The sequence below is a fragment of the Sinocyclocheilus grahami genome, unplaced genomic scaffold (genome assembly GCF_001515645.1).
Source record: "Sinocyclocheilus grahami isolate Dianchi unplaced genomic scaffold, SAMN03320097.WGS_v1.1 scaffold91.1, whole genome shotgun sequence".
Taxonomy (NCBI): Eukaryota; Metazoa; Chordata; class Actinopteri; order Cypriniformes; family Cyprinidae; genus Sinocyclocheilus; species Sinocyclocheilus grahami.
The window spans coordinates 3295587-3318111 of NW_015505270.1; the positions used below are offsets into that span (position 1 = coordinate 3295587).

The 22525-nt window shown below is 36.1% G+C and overlaps 1 protein-coding gene and 1 pseudogene across 1 annotated transcript in view; one reads left to right on the forward strand and one right to left on the reverse strand.

Annotated features, from left to right (window-relative positions):
* The window catches only part of LOC107587280 (RNA-binding protein 27-like), a 36766-nt gene extending 24709 nt beyond the window's left edge, over positions 1–12057 (reverse strand). The window contains exons 1-8 of the mRNA XM_016274998.1: positions 11867–12057; positions 11161–11279; positions 10850–10968; positions 8203–8282; positions 7526–7722; positions 5621–5926; positions 4066–4287; positions 1884–2063 (exon numbers count right to left, since the gene is read on the reverse strand). Coding sequence (XP_016130484.1) covers positions 1884–2063; positions 4066–4287; positions 5621–5926; positions 7526–7722; positions 8203–8282; positions 10850–10968; positions 11161–11279; positions 11867–11925 — 1282 coding nt within the window. The 5' untranslated portion in view covers positions 11926–12057. The remainder of the gene's footprint in view (positions 1–1883; positions 2064–4065; positions 4288–5620; positions 5927–7525; positions 7723–8202; positions 8283–10849; positions 10969–11160; positions 11280–11866) is intronic.
* Positions 12058–16689: 4632 nt separating this feature from the next.
* The window catches only part of LOC107587281 (leucine--tRNA ligase, cytoplasmic-like), a 19052-nt pseudogene continuing 13216 nt past the window's right edge, over positions 16690–22525 (forward strand).

Here is a 22525-nt window from a genome sequence, read left to right on the forward strand (position 1 = left end):
GCATTTACTGTATTTTCCAGAATATACAATTTTTTTAATCATCTGAAACTATACAAAACACGTATAGTGAATTTCCCACATGCAGGTAGTATCAATTTTGCTTTAAATAAATTTGTTTAGGCTTGGCATTTATAATAAATGCTGCTTATAATGAATGCCATTATAATTTGTTATTATATATTTTTCATTCCTGTTTTGTTCTGAACACTATTAAATTGAAAGGATTTGTTGAGTGAGAGAAACACAATTTTTTAATGTTTGTAAAGGTTTAATTTTTATTAACCGTTGTAGTGCATTATTCTAAATGAAACAATAAAATGTGTCTTACACACAGACGTGACTTATCGGTGTGACCTTGTGCAAATTTGTAATACTGTGATGCAGTGTTGTAAGATTCTAATGTCAATTGATAAATATGAAAATAATAATAATTAAGTTTTTTGTTAATACATAAACATTAACAAATTAAATTGAAATTATTAATCATCATTATTAATCAAACATGGCTAAAATGGCACGCAGGTTCTTTCCCTTTGGTAAACAAAAAAATTACCAAATGTGTTTACAAGCACTTTCTCAGAATTTCCTTTATCATTCAAAACTATTAAAATCGAAAGATTCATACTCTTTAGTTCTAAGTGTAAAATATGTCTGAATCTGAGACAAACAAAAATACATTTATAGTGTTTATTTCTAGGGACGTAACGATTAACCGTGAGCCGGTTGAAAATCGATTCAAATATGTGATGATTCAAATCGGTTGAGATGCTAAACAAATCGCGATACAATTGGAGTAGGAGTTTCCATGAATGTCTCTCTGAAGGGAACTGACTATCTTTAGAAAAGTTTGTGTGGTATTTTTTTGTCATCTTGCCTCTGAACAATGCATATTAAAGTAGTGTTCATGGGCGCAGCTCTGCTTTGTTTACAGCGGTAATCCAGGAAACACTATCATTGCTGTTCATAAGCGCCACCTGCCAAACAAAAATACATTTATAGTGTTTATTTCTAGGGACGTAACGATTAACCGTGAGCCGGTTGAAAATCGATTCAAATATGTGATGATTCAAATCGGTTGAGATGCTAAACAAATCGCGATACAATTGGAGTAGGAGTATCCATGAATGTCTCTCTGAAGGGAACTGACTATCTTTAGAAAAGTTTGCGTGGTATTTTTTTGTCATCTTGCCTCTGAACAATGCATATTAAAGTAGTGTTCATGGGCGCAGCTCTGCTTTGTTTACAGCGGTAATCCAGGAAACACTATCATTGCTGTTCATAAGCGCCACCTGCTGGCAGAGAGTGAATCTGCGTCTCATTCAGACCTTCTGCTGTTTCCTTCAGATGTTTTATGTACTGTAGTATAGTTTCACAAAACTAAAGTCAGACCATTCTGTTTTTGCTTCATATTTCGAAATTATACAGTCTAATTTAGATTAAAAACTACTCGCGCTGCATGTATGCTGCATCGTGATTAAAATCCAGTGGTTGCTTCTAATTTTAAATGGAAAGAGCACAAATCTTTTATTTGTGTAACTTGTTTGATTTGGGGTTTGTTTAAAATTTTTCAATTTAGTTTTGTCATATTTCAATTTCACAAAGATGCGTGCAGCAATAGCCTAATAAAACGACACCTTTTCATTTACTGATAATGTCTTCAATCTCATTTTGTTAAAAAAAAATTGGGAGAAAATCAAATCGGAAAAAATCAAAATCGGGAATCGAATCGTGAGTTGAGTTTTCATTTTTGGGTGAACTATCCCTTTAAGTGTGTTTTCTTCCAAAAGAGCATGTTTTCCACGATATGACCCCTTTAAAACACAGTAAGCTCTAGAAGCACCACTGCTCAAGCGGTGAAGAGAAAAGTGCAGTCAGTGGCTTACATTCAGAGAGCGTGTACTGAGGGTGAAGAGAGGCAGAAGAGGAGGAAGATGAGGAAGGAGGTGGTGGTGGAGGAGGAGGAGGAGGAGGAGGTCTCACTCCAGGCAGGGCCAAAGGGGAAGAGGTGCTGGTTCTGGAGTGGGGTTGAGTGTCTATCCTAGTAGCTGGGATTAGAGGAGGCCCTAAAACAAGACAAGAGCAAACTGAACCACACTCTCTACAACTAACTTTAGGGAAATCCTTTCATGTTCAATGCTGCTAATATAAAGTACAGCCTTACATTTTACATGCAGCCTTACATTTGAACAAATTCTTAAAAATTAACAATTAACAAATGCATTTACTGTATTTTCCAGAATATACAATTTTTTTAATCATCTGAAACTATACAAAACACGTATAGTGAATTTCCCACATGCAGGTAGTATCAATTTTGCTTTAAATAAATTTGTTTAGGCTTGGCATTTATAATAAATGCTGCTTATAATGAATGCCATTATAATTTGTTATTATATATTTTTCATTCCTGTTTTGTTCTGAACACTATTAAATTGAAAGGATTTGTTGAGTGAGAGAAACACAATTTTTTAATGTTTGTAAAGGTTTAATTTTTATTAACCGTTGTAGTGCATTATTCTAAATGAAACAATAAAATGTGTCTTACACACAGACGTGACTTATCGGTGTGACCTTGTGCAAATTTGTAATACTGTGATGCAGTGTTGTAAGATTCTAATGTCAATTGATAAATATGAAAATAATAATAATTAAGTTTTTTGTTAATACATAAACATTAACAAATTAAATTGAAATTATTAATCATCATTATTAATCAAACATGGCTAAAATGGCACGCAGGTTCTTTCCCTTTGGTAAACAAAAAAATTACCAAATGTGTTTACAAGCACTTTCTCAGAATTTCCTTTATCATTCAAAACTATTAAAATCGAAAGATTCATACTCTTTAGTTCTAAGTGTAAAATATGTCTGAATCTGAGACCAACAAAAATACATTTATAGTGTTTATTTCTAGGGACGTAACGATTAACCGTGAGCCGGTTGAAAATCGATTCAAATATGTGATGATTCAAATCGGTTGAGATGCTAAACAAATCGCGATACAATTGGAGTAGGAGTATCCATGAATGTCTCTCTGAAGGGAACTGACTATCTTTAGAAAAGTTTGCGTGGTATTTTTTTGTCATCTTGCCTCTGAACAATGCATATTAAAGTAGTGTTCATGGGCGCAGCTCTGCTTTGTTTACAGCGGTAATCCAGGAAACACTATCATTGCTGTTCATAAGCGCCACCTGCTGGCAGAGAGTGAATCTGCGTCTCATTCAGACCTTCTGCTGTTTCCTTCAGATGTTTTATGTACTGTAGTATAGTTTCACAAAACTAAAGTCAGACCATTCTGTTTTTGCTTCATATTTCGAAATTATACAGTCTAATTTAGATTAAAAACTACTCGCGCTGCATGTATGCTGCATCGTGATTAAAATCCAGTGGTTGCTTCTAATTTGAAATGGAAAGAGCACAAATCTTTTATTTGTGTAACTTGTTTGATTTGGGGTTTGTTTTAAATTTTTCAATTTAGTTTTGTCATATTTCAATTTCACAAAGATGCGTGCAGCAATAGCCTAATAAAGCGACACCTTTTCATTTACTGATAATGTCTTCAATCTCATTTTGTTAAAAAAAAATTGGGAGAAAATCAAATCGGAAAAAATCAAAATCGGGAATCGAATCGTGAGTTGAGTGAATCATTACATCCCTATTTATTTCTGAATGTAAGAATAAAATATGACTTACACACTGATGCGACTTATCGGAGTCTCTCTCTCGCAACAATGCAATTTTGACCTTGTGCAAGTTTTATTTCAGGTGAAACTTTTTTCTGGAAAATTCTATTCTGATACTTAATTTTATAAGATTTTAATATCAGTTGAAAATTTAAATTGATTTAAAAAAATAGTAATTAAAATAAATTATTAGTATTTAAATAACTAAATAACAAAAAAAAACTAAAATTATGTATATAAAAGAGATAAATAAATTATGATATGATTAATAATGATAAATAAAACAAGCAAGCATAAAAATGATATAATTATATCCTTTAATATTTTTAACTTAACTGAGGAAAAAGCTAGTCTAGCATGCTGAAATCAAAATGACACTCACCTGGCATGGGGTAGATGCCTGGAGGCGGAGGCTGTCCGTGGGGAGGGGGCAGTGGCATGGGCATGCGAGGAGGTGGTTCTGTCATTGGCGGCATGGGCATCCGTGGCAGGCCTGGTGGGGGTGGAAACGGGATCATGGTAGGAAGCGTGACGTCATCCACGATCAGAGGGTCATTACCGTGGTCAAAAGGACAGAGATCGCCTCGTATACAAAATCCTTTCTCTGCCAACAAAAAGAAACACTAAACATTAAAATCAACAATATCACACCAGTTTTTTCCAAAGCACTTTGAAATTTGAGCCCTATTCGAGTCATCCTTGAGGAAGGAGTACTTGTCAAGGTGGATGAACTTCTGGTCACTGAGGTCATTCTTCAGTGGAGTTTGCTCCATGTAAACAGTGCTGTATGGATCGTCACGTCTCTTTCCCGTCAACATGCCAAATCACAGCTTCTTTAATAAGATCAGGGATAATCGAGCTAACCATCCATCCTTCAGTAATCTCTGTGGACATTCTCCTGCTACTCCCAGCAGTGCGATAAATACCCTCGCTCCAGAAATACAGGGTAGTAAATATAAACACTGCCTCTTTAATGCCACTCCCATAAGGCCATGCAGTGAGTCTGCTACGCCATAGTCATTAGTGATGCTTTAGAAACAGACACCCAAAAGAGTAAACTGTGTCCTTAGAGGACATCAAGACACATCAGTGTTTCTGATTATACATCACTGGACTTCGATTTTAAAGACATCCAGTGGCTGCAAAATGTATTTGGACTTTAAGAGCTAAAACATTAAAACATGAAACTAAGTTGCATGCATTTAAGAAAGAAAGCACAAGCATACTTTAAGCGAAACATGTTTGTTAGGTTTAACATGTTTAAAATAGCTTTCTGTCTTCATTTCGAACAGTGAATCTATTGTTTTTAGGGTTGCAAAGGGGTGGAAAATTTCCGGAAACTTTCCAAAAAAAAAATCCCTGGAATATTCCATAAAATCCTGGAATGGTTCCGAAATTTACTGGAAATTTTCCACCTTTTTGCAACCCTATTTGTTTTATTTCAAACCAAGCAAACATGTTTTTGTACACTTTCTGGTTGCCACACATTAGTAGAACAAGTTCGTATTTAATGTGATGAATTACAAGTGTCCATTAGTTAAGTGTCCAAACTTTTTGAAATTTTTTTTTATTTTTTTTTTATCGGTTGCTAATTTAAACAATATAAAATGCATTAGAAACGGTGTTATTTAGTATAATTTAAAAACTACTTTATATAAAAATTATCGTGAAAAAAAAAAACAACAACAAAAAACACCTATTTAGCTTTAATTTATTTTTATGTTAGTTCTCGTTTCAGTAATTTTAGTACTTAAACTTATTTCAGTTAGTTGCCAAGGCAACATTTCTAATTTTCTTGTAGCTTTTTTTTTTTCAGTTACCAAAAACAATTTTTTTTAAGTTTTAGTTAACAATAACAACACTAATTAGAAAAGTCAGGGAAAAGTCATACAAGCATAATCACACCAAACATGTGACAAAAGTGAATTGCGTCTTACCGTCGTAGTCTCTGCAGCGGTGTTTAAGCGTGTTGCTCTTGTTGAACGTCTTGCCGTCTGTGTGGTTGGTGAAGTATGTGGACCAGCTCTCTGTAGTGCTGTCGGGCAGGTGAGCCGGTGCTACCACGGTTACAGCGTTGGGGACGACTGGGCTCCCTGAAGAGTGGAACTGGTGCTGAGGAAGGGGCAGAGGGAGCAGGGGGGGTGGATGGGTCTGCTGGTGGTGTGGGTTACCCATGTGGGCAGAGGATGGGTTGTAAGGCTCTATGTCCTTCCGCTCCGGCTCAAATTTGGATCTGTGCTCTGCTGAAATAAAAGCACATTTAAAATGAAGACACATTTGTTGAATGTTTGTTTGCAAAGAAAGAAATCCTGACAGCTGTTTGAATAAATTTACAGTCAACGACAAGCGATTAGTCAGCAGAGCGTAAGTGTTTGCTTAATACTTTGTTTCTATTTCTGTTGTTTAGATTTTTATTTGCTGCTAGAAAGGAATATTTCATTATCTATTTCTATTTGTCTTTTGTTATTAATTTGTATTTTGATTGCACTTATTTGTAATTAGAATAACAGTCGTCTGCTAAGAAGAAGCTTTTAGTATTTGTATTGCTTGTTTACTGCACTTAAGTGGCGAACTGTCCCGCAGTGGTTTCGATTTGAGCCATTCGCCTGCTATAGACTTTAGGTGTGCTAATAGGGGTTATGCGCAACAGACTTACGTATTCTGTTAATCGAGTCTCGTCGCTTCCGGTTCAAGCGTTTTGCATATGCTTCGTTAAATAAAAAGCAGTTTTACTCAAGACGCCTTCAAAGTAGATACCAAAGATTATCATAGCCAATGTCCATCAGATGCGCGGACTGATATCTAAACGTTTTTTATTTTTATTCTTTTCACTAACGTTTAGATATAAAAACAGCTCGCTAGTTTAACGGATTATCTTAAAAGTCCTTAGATATCGCTATTATTTAATACGGCTGTTAACACGTTCTCCGACGGGTGGAAGAATACTGTTTTTATTAATATCATTACACTTTATTTGCTCCGTTTTATTTTGTGAAACCTAACCATGTATATGGAATAACCGTTTTATAAAAGCAATAAGCCCCGTGAAGCCGTGGTTTACAGTGAATTTATAACAGCTAAGGTGATTTTTTTTTATTAACAATGCCTCTTAGCCATTATAAATTCACTGTAAACCACGGCTTCTTGGGGCTTATTGCTTTAATTTATGTTGGTTGCAAACAGTTTAGAAAAACTTTTATACTATTTTGAAAAAAAAACATACGTTTAATAACTCTAATAATGTCAAGGGGCATAACCATTAAGTATTTTTTGTTTGCTTACAAGCATTTTCATATTTACCTTGCATACGTACTACTCTTATATTAGTTTTATTATTTATTTTTAAATATTGAAGTTAAAAGGCATTTTTGAAAACAAATATAATCATTAAATAAACATATAAAACAAAGCCTTGAAGGTCTTTAAAGGCTCTCTCTATGATATAATTTCGTCCTCAAATTTTTTTCAATTATTAATAAGCAGTTTTATTTCCCAAGAAATAGTAACAAAAGATTACACCAAAGCACTTTCAAAAATTGCTTTATTTTAATTATTTATTATTTAATGATATCAGGACAGTTACATCGGCCTGACATTTTTTATACCAAATTTTTTTTTTAATCTAAATATAAGCATATTAGAAAAATGTACATTTAAGTCCTTCCATGTTTGAATAAATTTATTTTTTATGCATTTAAGAATCAAATATTAAATAAAATAAAAAAGTGCATCATATTATGGAACGATAAACCATTTAAATTAAATACATTTCTAGGCACTCCTCTGTTGCACACAAATGAACTTAAGTATAGGTAAACGTAATGATTTGGGACGGTCCTCACCTCTCCTCTGATTGTGCTCTCTTTCTCGGCTCTTTCCACGGCTGCTACTGCGGCTACGACTCCTGCTTCGACTGTAGCTTCTCCCCCGTGAGCTTCCTCCTCGACGCTCATGTCGGTCTCGGTACGATTCTCCGCTCTTTCCATGACGGTCCAGTTCCCGTCGCTTACGGTCGTCTCTCCTGCGGTCATCTCTAGCCCTGAGTTGAGACGTTTAGATACTGCGTGTTACTGATGAGTGAATTTGATAAACATTGGACTGCCTCATGTCTGATGTGAAAGGGTTTTTACACATAATGGAAGTTTCATGGAATAATTTGAGGTACTCAATAAGATTTAGTTTTTTAAAAGAAATGACTACTTTCAAGGATGCATTACAACGATTAAACTGAAAGGTGACAGTAAAGACTTCTACATTGTTACAAATTATTTCTATCTTCTTTTAACTTCCTATTCATCAAAGAAATCTGAAATCATGAAATCATGGTTTCCAGAACAATATTAAGCACCACAACTGTTTTCAACATTGATACTAAAAATAAATGTTGCTTGAGCAGCATATTAGAATGCTTTCTGAAGGATCATGCGACACTGAAGAATGGAGTAATGAAGCTGAAAATTCAGCTTTGAATTACAGGAAAACTTTATATTACTGAATTACTAAACTTTTGAAGACCAACCTTGATTCGTTGAAGTCTGAACGATTCCTTAATGGGCTTCTTCTTCTTCTGTTATCCCTATCATCTTCAACATGACTAGGCTGAAAACACATGTCAATGTGTTATTAATATTAATGCAATTTATTCATTTATTTACACTAGGAATCTGTCATGACCATTGGAGAGTATAGTGCACTACTATACACGTCAAATCAAGTTTATGTTTTTAACAATACACATCGTTTTAAAGGGGTCCTATTATGCTTTTTCACTTTTTTAATTTTAGTCAGTGTGTAGTGTGTATGTTTGGGCATAAAAAAAAAGATCTAGAAAGTTACAAATCTCAAAGTCCACTCCAAAGGGAGATATTTCGTTTTTTAAAAATCCCTTTTCAAGAACTACAACGAACGGCTCGTTTGGACTACAGCGTACGTTTTCCGGGCTTTGTGATATCACAAAGCGGCTCATTGGAATATCATTACAAATAATTTAGGCCTACAGAAATTTGAATGGTTGGGGGGTGGGGAGGGGCGAGGTTGTGGTTAGAACGCTTGGTTGAGTGATCGCATCAGACGAGACGATGAAGAAGAAGTGCTGCTGCAGAGTTAGTGCATCAGAGAAAACCAAGAAGAAGAGCTGCTGTGCTGTAGCATTTTTGGCATTTCTAGAACAGCGGTTCTCAATTCCAGTCCTCACGTACCCCCGCTCTGCACATTTTGTATGTTTCTCTTATTGCTTCATACGTTTGTTATATTTGACTGTAAGTGCCCTGCGAAGTGGACATTACCGGATATTCCTCCATGATTCCAGTTTGAAGGGAGCGTATATGTTCCAGACAAAGGGCATTTAAGCGTGCGAGACGTGAATTTAAATTGTATTTATTTACAGAGGTATATTATGTCCCACTTCACGCTTTTCTAGTAAGTTTCTTTTGTGTGTGAAGACGCTGCAGGCAGTGGCGCAGCGCAAATCTATAAATGAATATTCCGAAGTAAACTTCAACAGATTTCCCCTGCTCAGGGAGTAGGGAGCAATGGACACTGTGTAGGGCCATGTCAATCGAAACAGTTCATGCACGGAGCTCACTTCTAACGAGATGATCTGAATCAGGTGTGTTAACAAAGAGAGACGTGCAAAACATGCAGAGCGGGGGTACGCGAGGACTGGAATTGAGAACCGCTGGTCTAGAACAATTCTTACAAGTACAACATGACGTAACTGGGCGCCGCGGACAGACGCCGAACGGCGCTGCCGGTGTGCATACACTCATAGAAAATAATGTATTTTAAAGGTCCCATGGCATGAAATTTCACTTTATGAGGTTTTTTAACATTAATATGAGTTCCCCTAGCCTGCCTATGGTCCCCCAGTGGCTAGAAATGGCGATAGGTGTAAACCGAGCCCTGGGTATACTGCTTCGCCTTTGAGAAAATGAAAGCTCAGATGGCCCAATCTGGAATCTTCCCTTTATGTCGTCATACGGGGAAAGGTTACCTCCCCTTTCTCTGCTTTGCCCGCCCAGAGAATTTGGCCCGCCCATGAGAAAATGAGCTACTACCGTGCGAGGCGAGCGCAATATTTTTTTTTTCCCTCGAGAGACATCATGACTTGCGAACGAGCGAAGCATGGCAGTTGCCCCGCCTCTCTCCTCCTCATTAGCATTTAAAGCTACAGACACAGAAATGGCACGTCCTAAGGAAAGCTCATTGTGGGACTGGCTCGTAGTGGCTGAAATTCTGCACCAAGGCTGAATTTCGGGAAAGAGACTTCAGATACAGTACTAGGGACCACTTAGGCCTATATAAAAGCATCTAAAAAGCAGCGTGTCATGGGACCTTTAATTTTAAAGATGTGGCGCGACGCTTCTCGTCCGGTGTGCAACCGCCTGAACCGCTGTTTTTTTTCACCTCCGTGCCCAAACGTCTTTGTTTGGGCTTCCAAAAGCGGATGATGTCAGGAAAATTTATTGCAATTTATTTTTTAACTCTGTTCCCGAGCATTATAACCCCAATTTGCTATTGTGTGCTGCGCATTTTACTGAGGACAGCTTCCACAACATGAGGGAGTACAGTGCCGGATTCGCCAAAAGCTTTTGTTGAAGGATGGAGGAAGGGCAGTACTGAAACACCGTCTAAGCTGTTCGCCAATCACAACGCACTGAAGCAGCTAACCAATCACAACACATTTTGTTTTTCGGAGGGCGAATCTTCATCAAAGCCGGAACTAATCAAGCCGTTTGCGCCAGCCTGGGGAGAAAGGTATTGTAATAATGTAAGCTATGTGAAAAATAATGCGTTTTTCGAACCACCGAGCATGAGAGCATGTTCTAGTACACCCCCAAAACAAAATCAAGACTTTGTAAAAGAGCATAATAGGACCCCTTTAAAGAAAATCATGATGATGATGTTTATAATGTCATAACATTTTCATGCCTTATAGTTGCATCAAGCAGATTAGAGCTGGGTGATAATACACTTTATATTTTTCAATGATATAAACAATCAAGCAGTTGCTATATAGTATATCTCGCAATTATACCGTATATATTGGATATACTTATGTATCCAACTTTATATAGAGAGCTGTGCCATTACACAGTTTACATTTTGCAACATTATAAACAATAACACATATTTTACACTGTTATTTCCTATTAGTGACTATTTACCTCTTCCTTCTCCTCAAGCTTCTGCACTGGGATTTTACTCTCTTCTTTAGCAGCTGGAGTTCCCAAATAATTTTTGGTGGTTAGGCATTCAAAGAGTTTATCGACGAACCCTGTAGTCTCTGCGAAACAAACAGAACAATGAATCAATTCAGGAAATAGAACAAAGCGCATGATAATCGTATTAAATCATTCACGCTCGACAAAAGGGCCTGAATTCACTAGTAATTGCATACGTATGTGCACAGTATTCACAACACTTTCTAAATTTAGAATCAAACAGCTATGTGAAGACTTTTTTTTTTAACCAATACCTTTCTGGAGGAACACATCCAGCTGATCCGCACACAACGCTCGGAGTTCTTTCTCTGGTTTATCCTTCTTTACTAACGCCACGACGTAGTTTGCCAATGCAGACGGGTCAGCATCACATCTGTAAAAGATCTCAGGTTCATTTCATGTAAATCCACACATGCAAAAGACAAGAAGTTTCCTAGCTAATCCAAAAGTCACGTGTATCCATGCAGGTCTTCTAAAACAGCAAAACACAACACAAGTGTTGTTTACTAGCAGCTTTTCCAAGAGGTCTACTACTAGGTTGCACTGAAATCAAACACTTGACAAGTTGTCAGCCAGTGCAACAACCACCAAACACACTACTGACTTCAAAAATAAACTGCCTGCCTGCTGATCACACATGCCAAGGCTTTAAAACGAAAATAACTTGTGCCCTAATCCTGTTTTGGCCCAGTCTATGAAAACTATCAGGCTGTTTTGATGACCACCCCACTCTGCCAGCAGACCCTCTTAGCTAAGCTTCCAACTCCATAGCTTCTAACTAGGATATGTGTTAGTTTTCTGAACAATATGACCTTATATGAATACAACACAAATGAACTATCACTTAAAAACAATCAAAGTAAGCGATATCTGTTCGCAGAGCGGTTAAGTGGTTTGAAACCCAGCTAAGCTGTTAGCATGTTAGCTTCACTCTTTCAAATGTCACTGTTCATCACTTACATGGGTTCAAGAAGTTTAGCCAGCCAGGATTTCAGAGCGTCAACATTGTCTATAATCATCCTGACGCGCAAGTAATTAATACTGATAAAAGGCTGGGTGTTTATGCGCAACTCCTACTAGCATCGTCTGAAAACACACTGGGCCTTCTGTAGTCACTAGCACGTCGAGCTGCTGGCGGTTCTTGGCAACGTCACGACGCAAAGAGGAGGACAGCCAATCACAGAGCTGCTTTAACATGCCATGATGCATATCATAATTACCAGTCCCCCGCTTTTCATAATGGCCACCCACATCAGAGAAATACTATTTAATACTGAATTGTTTATGCCATGCTGGAATGTATGGAACATTTCTGAGAGAAAAAACAATGCACACCACAGTAATAATAATAATAATTTGATAAATGACAATACATTATTTATTATTATTTATTATTTGCTATATTACAAATGACAAGTTACCCCATTTAATTCTTATACATCAGCCAAAAGATGTTATTTAAATCTAGTGTTTTGCACATGTGAGGGGTAGGTTTAGGGGTTGGGTTAATGATTTGAAAATATCATTAACCTGATCTAAGATCAATGGAGGTCTATGCAATGTCTTCACTAAGATAGCAAAAAAAGGTGTGTGTGCGCGCGCGCGAAAATATTCAGATGTACCTTTGTAATCGTTAACATTTTCATAGGTAACTGTAACAGGTTACAGTTACATTTATTTTGTAATTAAATTACGTAACATGTAACTAGTTGTACTCCCCCACACCGCATATAACTGCACCGGGATATCACAGAGCGCTTCTTGTAAACTGGGGAAGAGTATTGATTGAGGCCCTACGAACTCCATTACCCATAATACAAAGCGTCTTCCGTTTCCGCACGCTGTCATCAGCCGAGCGCAGCCAGCGTGGGTTTCACGCGTCAACAAATCCTGCCGGAGTTACTGCTAATAGATCAGAATGACGGTACATTTCATTAATAATAAGCCGGTTTAATGGTTTACACTCTTTACTTCATGCGGTTTAGAGTATTGCCTGCTTCATGAGCTCAAACAACACCAAAAAAAATGAAATAAACCTGTCCATTGAGCAGCATGGCTTATATTTAGTAGTTAGCGTCATGCAAATGTGTCGCTTGATCATTTATGTTTTTTGAGTAGGAGCTCATGAAAAGTAGGAGCAAATGTTCTATCCACACAGTGAGCGATCTCAATAACGTTGTTACTGTCTTGCAAGCATTCATAACTCTATGAATGGAGTTGACAGCTGTCAATCCGAGCTGCTGATGCATCACTGCTGTTCTGATCTGGAGACGAGTGCCTCTGTATAGCTTAGGAAATGTACCATTTTGGTTGCTGGAAGTTTTATTCATAAACATAAACTATGATACTGAACAGATCACTAGATGATGTACTTTAATTTATGAACTAAAGTTTAGATGCATTTCTAACGGTTTACATAAGGTAATATTTTAATGATGCTCTGCTGAATATAAATATATATATATATATATAGTGGGTACGGAAAGTATTCAGACCCCCTTAAATTTTTCACTCTTTGTTATATTGCAGCCATTTGCTAAAATCATGATATATATATATATATATATAAACAAAATATTTTAGTTTGTCTTGAATATTTTTTTCATTCGATCAGATAAGATTTTAAGCTGTCAAGTTACAATGTGCCCCTCAGATGTTACAATGTGTTCCACCTACGGGGCATGTTGTCACATTTCACTTCCATTTTTTGAGGGTAAATAAAGAAAAACGTATACACAGTAATTATGAAACAAAGCGACATATTTGTACTAGACAAGTGTAAAATTACCGTGGATTAAAAAATATATATATTCTGAACCCCATGTGGATTTACACAAACTGAGAAAGTCAAAAAGTGTTACTTTGTGCCCCGCTCTCCCCTACCTCTGTAAATAAATACAATATAAATTCACGTCTCGTGCACTTTAATGCCCTTTGAATGTAACGTGTACGTTCCCTTGAAACCGGAATCATGGCGGAATTTCATGTGACGTCCACTTCGCAGGGCACTTACGGTCGAATAAGACAACGTGTGAATGCTCGGTAACCCCCCGGGATCGCTAGATCGGTTGGCGCCGGACCGTGAATCTAACCACCCGTAACTCCCGAACCCCGGGGGCTATCGACGCGGTGGTGGTCTCATTCGAAAGCGGGCCTCTAGATGTACACTCGATTCGCGTTCAAGAGGGTTCCTCGAGCTGAAGTGATCCCCCGAAATTGGTCGCGGATTTGCCGCGCCGTTATGGAGATATGGTCGTTCAAAGTTTCAATGGTTTTCCATAGACTTAAGCTTTAAAGCGTTTCATCCAGGTCGCCAGTAGTAAACAGTGGAGCGTGCTCTGCTGGACAAACTAAGTAATTACTCCATTTCAAGCATTTTATCTGCGTTATATGTTCTGTAAAAATATTTTTCATATCGGTGGCATATTCGCCGATACCGATATATCGGCGACAGGCTCATATCGGCCGATAATATCGGCAAAACGATATATATATATATATATATATGCGCACTGTGGTCAAAATTTTACATACGCTTTGCAGTATCTGCAAAAAGTTAATTATTTTACCAAAATAAGAGGGATCATACAAAATGCATGTTGTTATTTTTTTAGTTAGTGCTAACCTGAATAAGATATTTCACATAAAAGATGTTTACATATAGTCCACAAGAATAAATGAATATATAAAAACATATGCTCGATTCTTTACAGATGCTCGATTCTTAATACTGTGTTGTTACCTGGATGATCCACAGCTGTTTTTTTTTGTGATAGTCATTCATGAGTCCCTTGTTTGTCTTGAACATTAAAATTGCCTGCTGTTCTTCAGAAAAATCCTTCAGGTCCCACACATTTTTTGGTCTTCCAGCATCTTTTGCGTATTTGAACCCCTTCCAAAAATGACAAATGATTTTGAGATCCATCTTTTCACACTGAGAGACTCATAAGAAACTTGCCAAAGAATTTGTGGGACGTGAATGATTGAAGAACAACGTGCAGTTTAACTGTTCAAGACAAACAAGGGACACATGAACGACTATCACAAAAAACAGCTGTGGATCATCCAGGTAACAACACCGTATTAAGAATCGAGCAAATGTAAACTTTTGAACGGGGTCATTTTTATAAATTCAACTATTCATTTTTCTTGTGGACTATATTTAAACATCTTTATGTGAAATATCTTATTCAGGTCAGCACTAAATAAAAAAATAACATGAATTTTGTATGATCGCTCTTATTTTGGTAAAATAATTAACATTTTGCAGATACTGCAAATTGTATGTACAATTTTGACCTCAACTGTATATGACTATGTGATGTCATTGGCAGAGCAAAGCTGTAGCAAAGTCTGGAAGCTCCAAGTTCCAGTGGGACATCATGAAATCTCTGGGGCTGCGGGACGATGAAATTGTGAAGTTTGAATATTTCCCTCCTCTTGCTGTAGAAGACCTGAAGAAAATGGGTTTAAAGGTAGTAAAAGTGCACCTGAATATTTGTAATTCTGCCTATTGCGTTGTATTTTGCCATTTAAAGCAACATGATTTTTGACATTTGTGTCTGTAAATGAAGTTTTTCCTCATTGATATTGTAGGCTGACTGGCGTCGTTCCTTCATCACGACTGATGTAAACCCTTTCTACGACTCTTTCGTGAGGTGGCAGTTCATAACTCTGAAAGAGAGAAAAAAGATTAAGTTCGGGAAAAGGTATGGTAACAAAATTTAAATAAACCGTGATTACGACACTGAAGTTTACTAATCTTTGCAGAAATGTAAAACCTCGGCAGAGAAAAGCAAAGTCTGTACACAGTACACATTATAATCAAAAATGACACATAACATAACCTTTCTATGTAAGCTATTGCAAAAGTAAAACCTTAAAGTACTTATTATGAAACATTCTGTAAAAGTACTTTTTTTTAGGTTGTCTTAAAAACCCTTTCTCCAACATTATGGGATTTTAAGCTATTTTATGTTTGTAAAATAAAAAAAAGAATGTTCCTAGAACAGTATTGTTTGGTTCCCAAAAAAATTACCGAATGGGAAACGAGTACTAATGTTAGGTGAACATTCTCTGTTAGTTGGGCAGTTTAACGCATGTGTGTAGAACAGCCTCAACCTTTCAAACCCCTCTTTGTCCTTAAAAAATACAATTAATAGAGTTGTTGTGCAAAATAAACTAAATAGACAGATAAAATATACTGTATATTAACCTAAAATACAAGCATGTTTTATATGAAGAGTTCATTTGCAATAACCGATAACAAATTATTATTATTTTTTTTTCAGAAATCACGTTTCTTTTTATTGCGCATTCCAAGTAATATCAATCAAACTGCAGTTGGGTTGTTTTGATTAAGTAATAATAGCTTAAACAAATACAGGTAATTTACAAAATTAAAGTTCATTGAAAGTATGTTTTTTTTTTTTTAGATATTAAAAGTTTGTTTTATAGCAAAAAGCAGATAACTCCAACAGTCGTTTTTTGGCAAAAGCAGACAACGCCACATTTCATGTTTTAGAGTTAGAAAAAACACTTGTTTAATCTTTGTAATCTCCATGTAGATGCCTGACAAATGTTGTTGTTGTTGTGATCATAAACTGTATGGATGTAATTACACGCAATATGTTCGCTAAATTTTAAAACTAAATTTTCTAAATTTTAAAATAAAAAAATTTTAATCGCTAAAAGCGCGCCGATTCGCTAAAATGGACTTATCGGCTTCTGTTCAAAAACAACAAGGGCAATTGTCGGCTTCTGCAGTAAAATGTGAATTTGCGATGCCTTTAAAGTTAGGGATGGGCGATACAACTTATTTTGTTTTCGATACGATATCGATATTTTTCGAGGCAGGCGATATCTTCGATACCGATTCGATACTTCTGAACTAAACTTTTAAATTATGAAATGTATTCGATTATTAAATTACTAAGAGTAAAATGAGTAATTATAAGCACTTAACTTTGTTTAAAACGCATTTTAACATTCAATACGCCTTAATTGTAACTTATTAGGTTATATTTTTGTTTACACATGGTTCAAATATGTTTTTTGTTTACACATGATTCAAATCTATAAATACTACAGTTAAACTACAGTCACTTTAGTAAAACCATGGTTCATTTTCATAAGGGACTGCCAGTAACAGGCTGTTACATGCATAAAATACAACCTTTTTACTCTGACAGTGTATGATTTCTATTAACGTTACAGAATAGAACATGATCAATATTATCTTTCAACGTTCAATTTAAATAACTGTTACTGCACAAACTATGATATTATATAATGATGATATATGATAATAACTCTGTCCTTCTGTCCTCTGATAAGCATTGTTCAGGGCTGCTGTTCCCAAAAGCTTTAATGCTTTCTTATGATACTTTTGGGAAGTATCATTTTGGTCAGCAGTGAGGGAATGCTCTCTGTGATTGATAAGTTCTGTCTTGCAACATTTGCATGTGTTCAGATGAGCAGGAAAATAGTTCTATCCTTACCAGTTCTATCACTGGTAAATAAAACACACCTTAGTATCGATATTTTTGTTTGCGTATCGATACTTTCGATAGTCGCATCCCTATTGAAAGTGGACAAAACCGGCTTTTTTGACAAAACATGTTTAGGGTTCAGATCACGCTATATGTGGAGAATAATGCACGGCAATCAGCTAAATTTTTTTGAAAGTAGCATTTATCGGTTTTTGCAAATGAACCCTTCATATAAGGACACATGAAGATATATTACATACAGTGCCTCTTGAAAATTATTCTTAAAAAGACAGGAAGTGATATCTGTCTCCTTTCTTGTACATCGATATATTACATGTGACAAAAATAAAAATAGTGATGTGATGTGTGGCCGAGTATAATTTGTGCTCTGCATTTAACCCATCCAAGTGCACACACACACACTTTATTTTTTCATCTACTAAATGTTTTCAGTGGCCTTAAAGGCAAGAAGATTTTTCTGGTGGCTGCGACTCTGAGGCCTGAAACCATGTTTGGTCAGACGAATTGCTGGATTCGGCCAGATATGAAGTACATTATATTTGAGACGGCCAGCGGTGAGCTGTTCATCAGCACGCAGCGGTCAGCCAGGAACATGTCCTACCAGGGCTTTACCAGAGAGAATGGAGTGGTTCCTGTGATCATGAACATCATGGGCCAGGTTTGTGTCTAAAACACACTCTGCTTGTGTTTTGTGGTTTAAAAAAAAAAAATAGTTGGCCCATTTTGACAGAATGAATTAACAAGGCAGTGTGGGAAAGCAATTACTTGGGCAGTGAAGGAAATGGAGGATGAAATAGCATCCACAATCCAAAATCCAATGAAACTAGGAATGATAATTATGTAAGAATAATGATGTGTTATTTAAATTGAGTTATATTTACATCATGGTAGTATTTGTTGTACTATTATTATTGTTGTTGTTCTTCTTCTTCTTATTATTATTGATAATAACATTTTTAAATTTGTATCATAATGTGCCTAAATGTCTTTAAAATAATGTCACAATGTGAAAAATCTTCGCCCTAAAAATAGTCAATATTTGATTTCTTTTCAAATAAAATCTTTATTTATTTTTTATTTTTGGGGTGAATTTTTTTGGGGGGGGTAACATTTTTATAGCATTCACTCAATGATAATGTGATTTGTTTCATACTATACATTATCATTATATTGTATTTGTATTATACTGATTATTTTATAAAATAACAATAACAGTAATTTTAACTTTTTTTATTTTAATTTTTTTTAAGAAAGAAAAAGAAGAAACCAAATGCATTAACTACAAAAAAAAATGTGATCACAATTATTTTAATCTATTGAAAATGCAGTTCATGGTGTACCAAACTTAGGGCTGCACGATTATGACAAAAATCATAATTGTCGATTATTGCCTTGAAATTGTAATTGCGATTATTAATTATGATTATCACAATTTACATTGAATGATGTTTATGCCGCATTTTTATATGAAAATAAACGAGCTGAAAACACTTATCTATTATTATTTTCTATAGTATTAAGCCTATACATCGGATAGGTTTCTTTAAATTATAAAAAAAGTTAAAATATAAATGGTATTATAGTGTTAAACTAAAATTAAAACAATGGAAAAACCCTGAAGATAACATGTAGAAAGAAAAAAGCATCCTAAGCACACAGAATAACATAAGTGGACTTTGGACGATTAATTGCCGCTTTGAACGATTATGTAATTGTGGCATCCATAATTGTAATTGCGATTAGAAATTCGATTAATTGTGGAGCCCTAACCAAACTTATGACAAGTATTAATTTTCAGTTAAATGATATGGCACACTTACTGCTCTTTTACAGACTTACTCCCTCTCTCATTTTTTCAGGACATCCTCGGCTGCGCATTGAGCGCCCCCCTCACCTCATACAAGACCATGTATGCCCTGCCAATGCTCACCATTAAAGAAGACAAAGGTACCTGACACCAGCCCATAATATCGTCGCATCACATTACCCCTGCACAGACAAGATGCATCTCTCAACGGGCCGCAGGGCAATGCCGCATGTTTTTAATAGCCAAAGTGAAAGCGGCGTTAGGCATTGCAGAGCACAGTGAAGCTAGGAGAAATGGAATATGGAGATGACCGTAATGGATGTTCTCGCAGGCTGCACCACCATATAACAACCTAATGTGATGCATCAGTTGTTCTTTTTCTTATATCCTGGGCCCCTGTTTTCACCCTGAAAGGGCCGTCCCTAAATGGATTTGTCAGAAGTGTTAATATCGATCACTTGACTGTTACTTTTGGAAAAAATGTGAGATGGAGCATTTAAAGTAAGTTGCCTTATTATAGGAGTTTGTTGAAATCTAATTGTCATCACAGGAACTGGAGTTGTCACCAGTGTTCCGTCAGATGCACCTGAGGATATCGCCGCTCTGAGGGACATTAAAAAGAAACCGGTGTTGTATTTGTTTTATTTTTATTTTAGTATTTCATTTTCTTTTCTTGATACAATTTTGTTTGATTTCCTTCAGCAAGGGAAATGTGTGCACTGAATTTATTTAATACACGAGTTTCACAATTTGAGTTGAATTACTGAAATAAATGAACTTTTCCACGACATTCTAATTTATTGAGATGCACCTGTATATGATTGCATTTAACAGCACCACAGTGTTCAGATGATGAATCCAGCAAAAATATAATGGACAATATACTATTCCATTGAGTAAAAATAGAAATTTTGTAAGAATTCACTGAAAAGGTAAACTTTAATATAAAATTTGTGACCCTGGACCACACCATACATCAATGGAATGCTTATTTATTCAGCTTTCAGATGATGTATAAATCTCAATTTCGAAAAATTGACCCTTATGACTGGTTTTGTGGTCCAGGGTCACATTTGTCAACCTCTCAAAAATGACATGGCAAATGTTGTTCCTGACCATCTGAAGATACTGCCACGCACGTTCATTGTCGCTTGAGTAAAAATAGCAAAAGTGATACAGAAAAACACATTTCCTCCCTTTAGACCAGAGCAAATGACGAGGGAGGTGTGGGATTACGTCTTCTTCAAAACAGCACCTTTCCCAAAGACAGACATCCCAAAGGAAAAGCTGCAGAAGCTCAGGAGGGAGTTTGAGTTCTGGTACCCTGTAGACGTGAGAGTATCAGGGAAAGACCTGGTGCCAAACCACCTCTCCTATTACCTCTACAATCATGTAGCCATGTGGCCCAATGACAGGTACACTGCAGTTTACTTGTGTAGAAAAAAAATGCAGATTACATTACAAAAGTAGTAATGTAGCTGTTTAATTTCAATTTGTCACACCCTCATTGCTACACATTTTCACACTTTTTGCAAATCGTATGTTTTTTTTTTGTTTGTTGTCTTTTTCATGATAGTGGCAAATGGCCAAAAGCAGTACGTGCCAACGGTCATCTTTTGCTAAACTCTGAAAAGGTGAGTTAATATTACTCTTCTGTTGTTCTTGTCAGGAAAAACATACACCGAGTTTGCTCTAAACTTAGCTACAGTAGAATAAAATGTATTTCAGTGTAATTGTGAGGGCCAGATTTCTGAGAATTTCTTTACTAATTTCTTTTTAAATCTCTTTACAAAAACCCTACTATTATATTATTTATTACCATTTTGATTTAATTTCATTTTATATTTTCATTTTTAATTTAAGTTTTAGTAATGTTATGTGCTTTTGTTGTTGTTGTTTCAAATATTTATTTTTGGTTTTAACTGATTTTTATTTCAGTTTTAGTCATTTTAGTACTTTAGTCAGTTAGTTGCCAACGCAACATTTCTTAATGTCAAGTTTTGTTTTGTTTTGTTATGTATTACATTTTTTCAGTTGTATTTCAATTAACAAAATAGTTTTAGTTTCTTCCTCTGTATTTATGAACACACATGTTGTGGATGGTCCTCTTCAGTTGTCTAATTAGGTGTTTATACCCACCAGATGTCCAAGTCCACTGGCAACTTTCTCACTTTGAGTCAAGCCATTGCCAAGTTTTCAGCAGATGGTAAGTCCTTTATAAATAGCGGCTCATTTGAAGGCCAAACACTTTACATGCTGTCAGACTGTTACTGCAGCAGGAATAGGATGAATCCTTATGCACGTAAAGTCTAACTTTCTGATCCTCTAAAAGAGGATATATGTTTTTTTATGTGACCTGTCAAGGAGATTTATGAATGTGAATGCCATAAACCTCATTAAACCCATGCTAACGTGTCTCTGTCTGTCTGTATTGTAGGTATGCGTTTGGCTCTGGCTGATGCAGGGGACACGGTGGAGGATGCTAACTTTGTTGAGGCCATGGCAGATGCAGGAATATTGCGTCTCTTTACATGGGTGGAATGGGTGAAAGAGATGATCGCCAATCAGAACAACCTGAGGACCGGACCTGCGGAAACGTTTAATGATAGAGTATTTATTGGGGAACACAAAGCACAGAACAGAAGGTCTGTTCACACAGAGTGTGAAACAAAAAAGGCGTTCACGTAAAATGCACTTGTTTCCATGCAGTAATGTAGTGAATGCAGGTACATCTCAAAAAATTATAATATCATGAAAAAGGTCAATATTTTTTGTCACTCATTTCAGAAAGTGAAACCCATATATTATATAGATTCATTACACATAGAGTGAAATATTTCAAGCCTTTATTTCTTGAAATTTTGATGATTATGGCTTAGATAATGAAAACCCAGAATTCAGTGTCTCAGAAAATTAGAATATTGTGAAAAAGTTCAAAATTGGAAAGTTATGGTGTCACACCCTAATCAGCGAAGTATATATTATATAGATTCATTACACATAGAGTGAAATATTTCAAGCCTTTATTTCTTGAAATTTTGATGATTATGGCTTAGATAATGAAAACCCAGAATTCAGTGTCTCAGAAAATTAGAATATTGTGAAAAAGTTCAAAATTGGAAAGTTATGGTGTCACACCCTAATCAGCGAAGTACCTCAAAACACCTGCAAAGGTTTCCTGAGCCTTTAAATGGTCTCTCAGTCTGGGTCAGTAGGCTACACAATCATAGGGAAGACTGCTGACTTGACAGTTGTCCAGAAGACAGTCATTGACACCCTCCACAAGGAGGGTAAGCCACA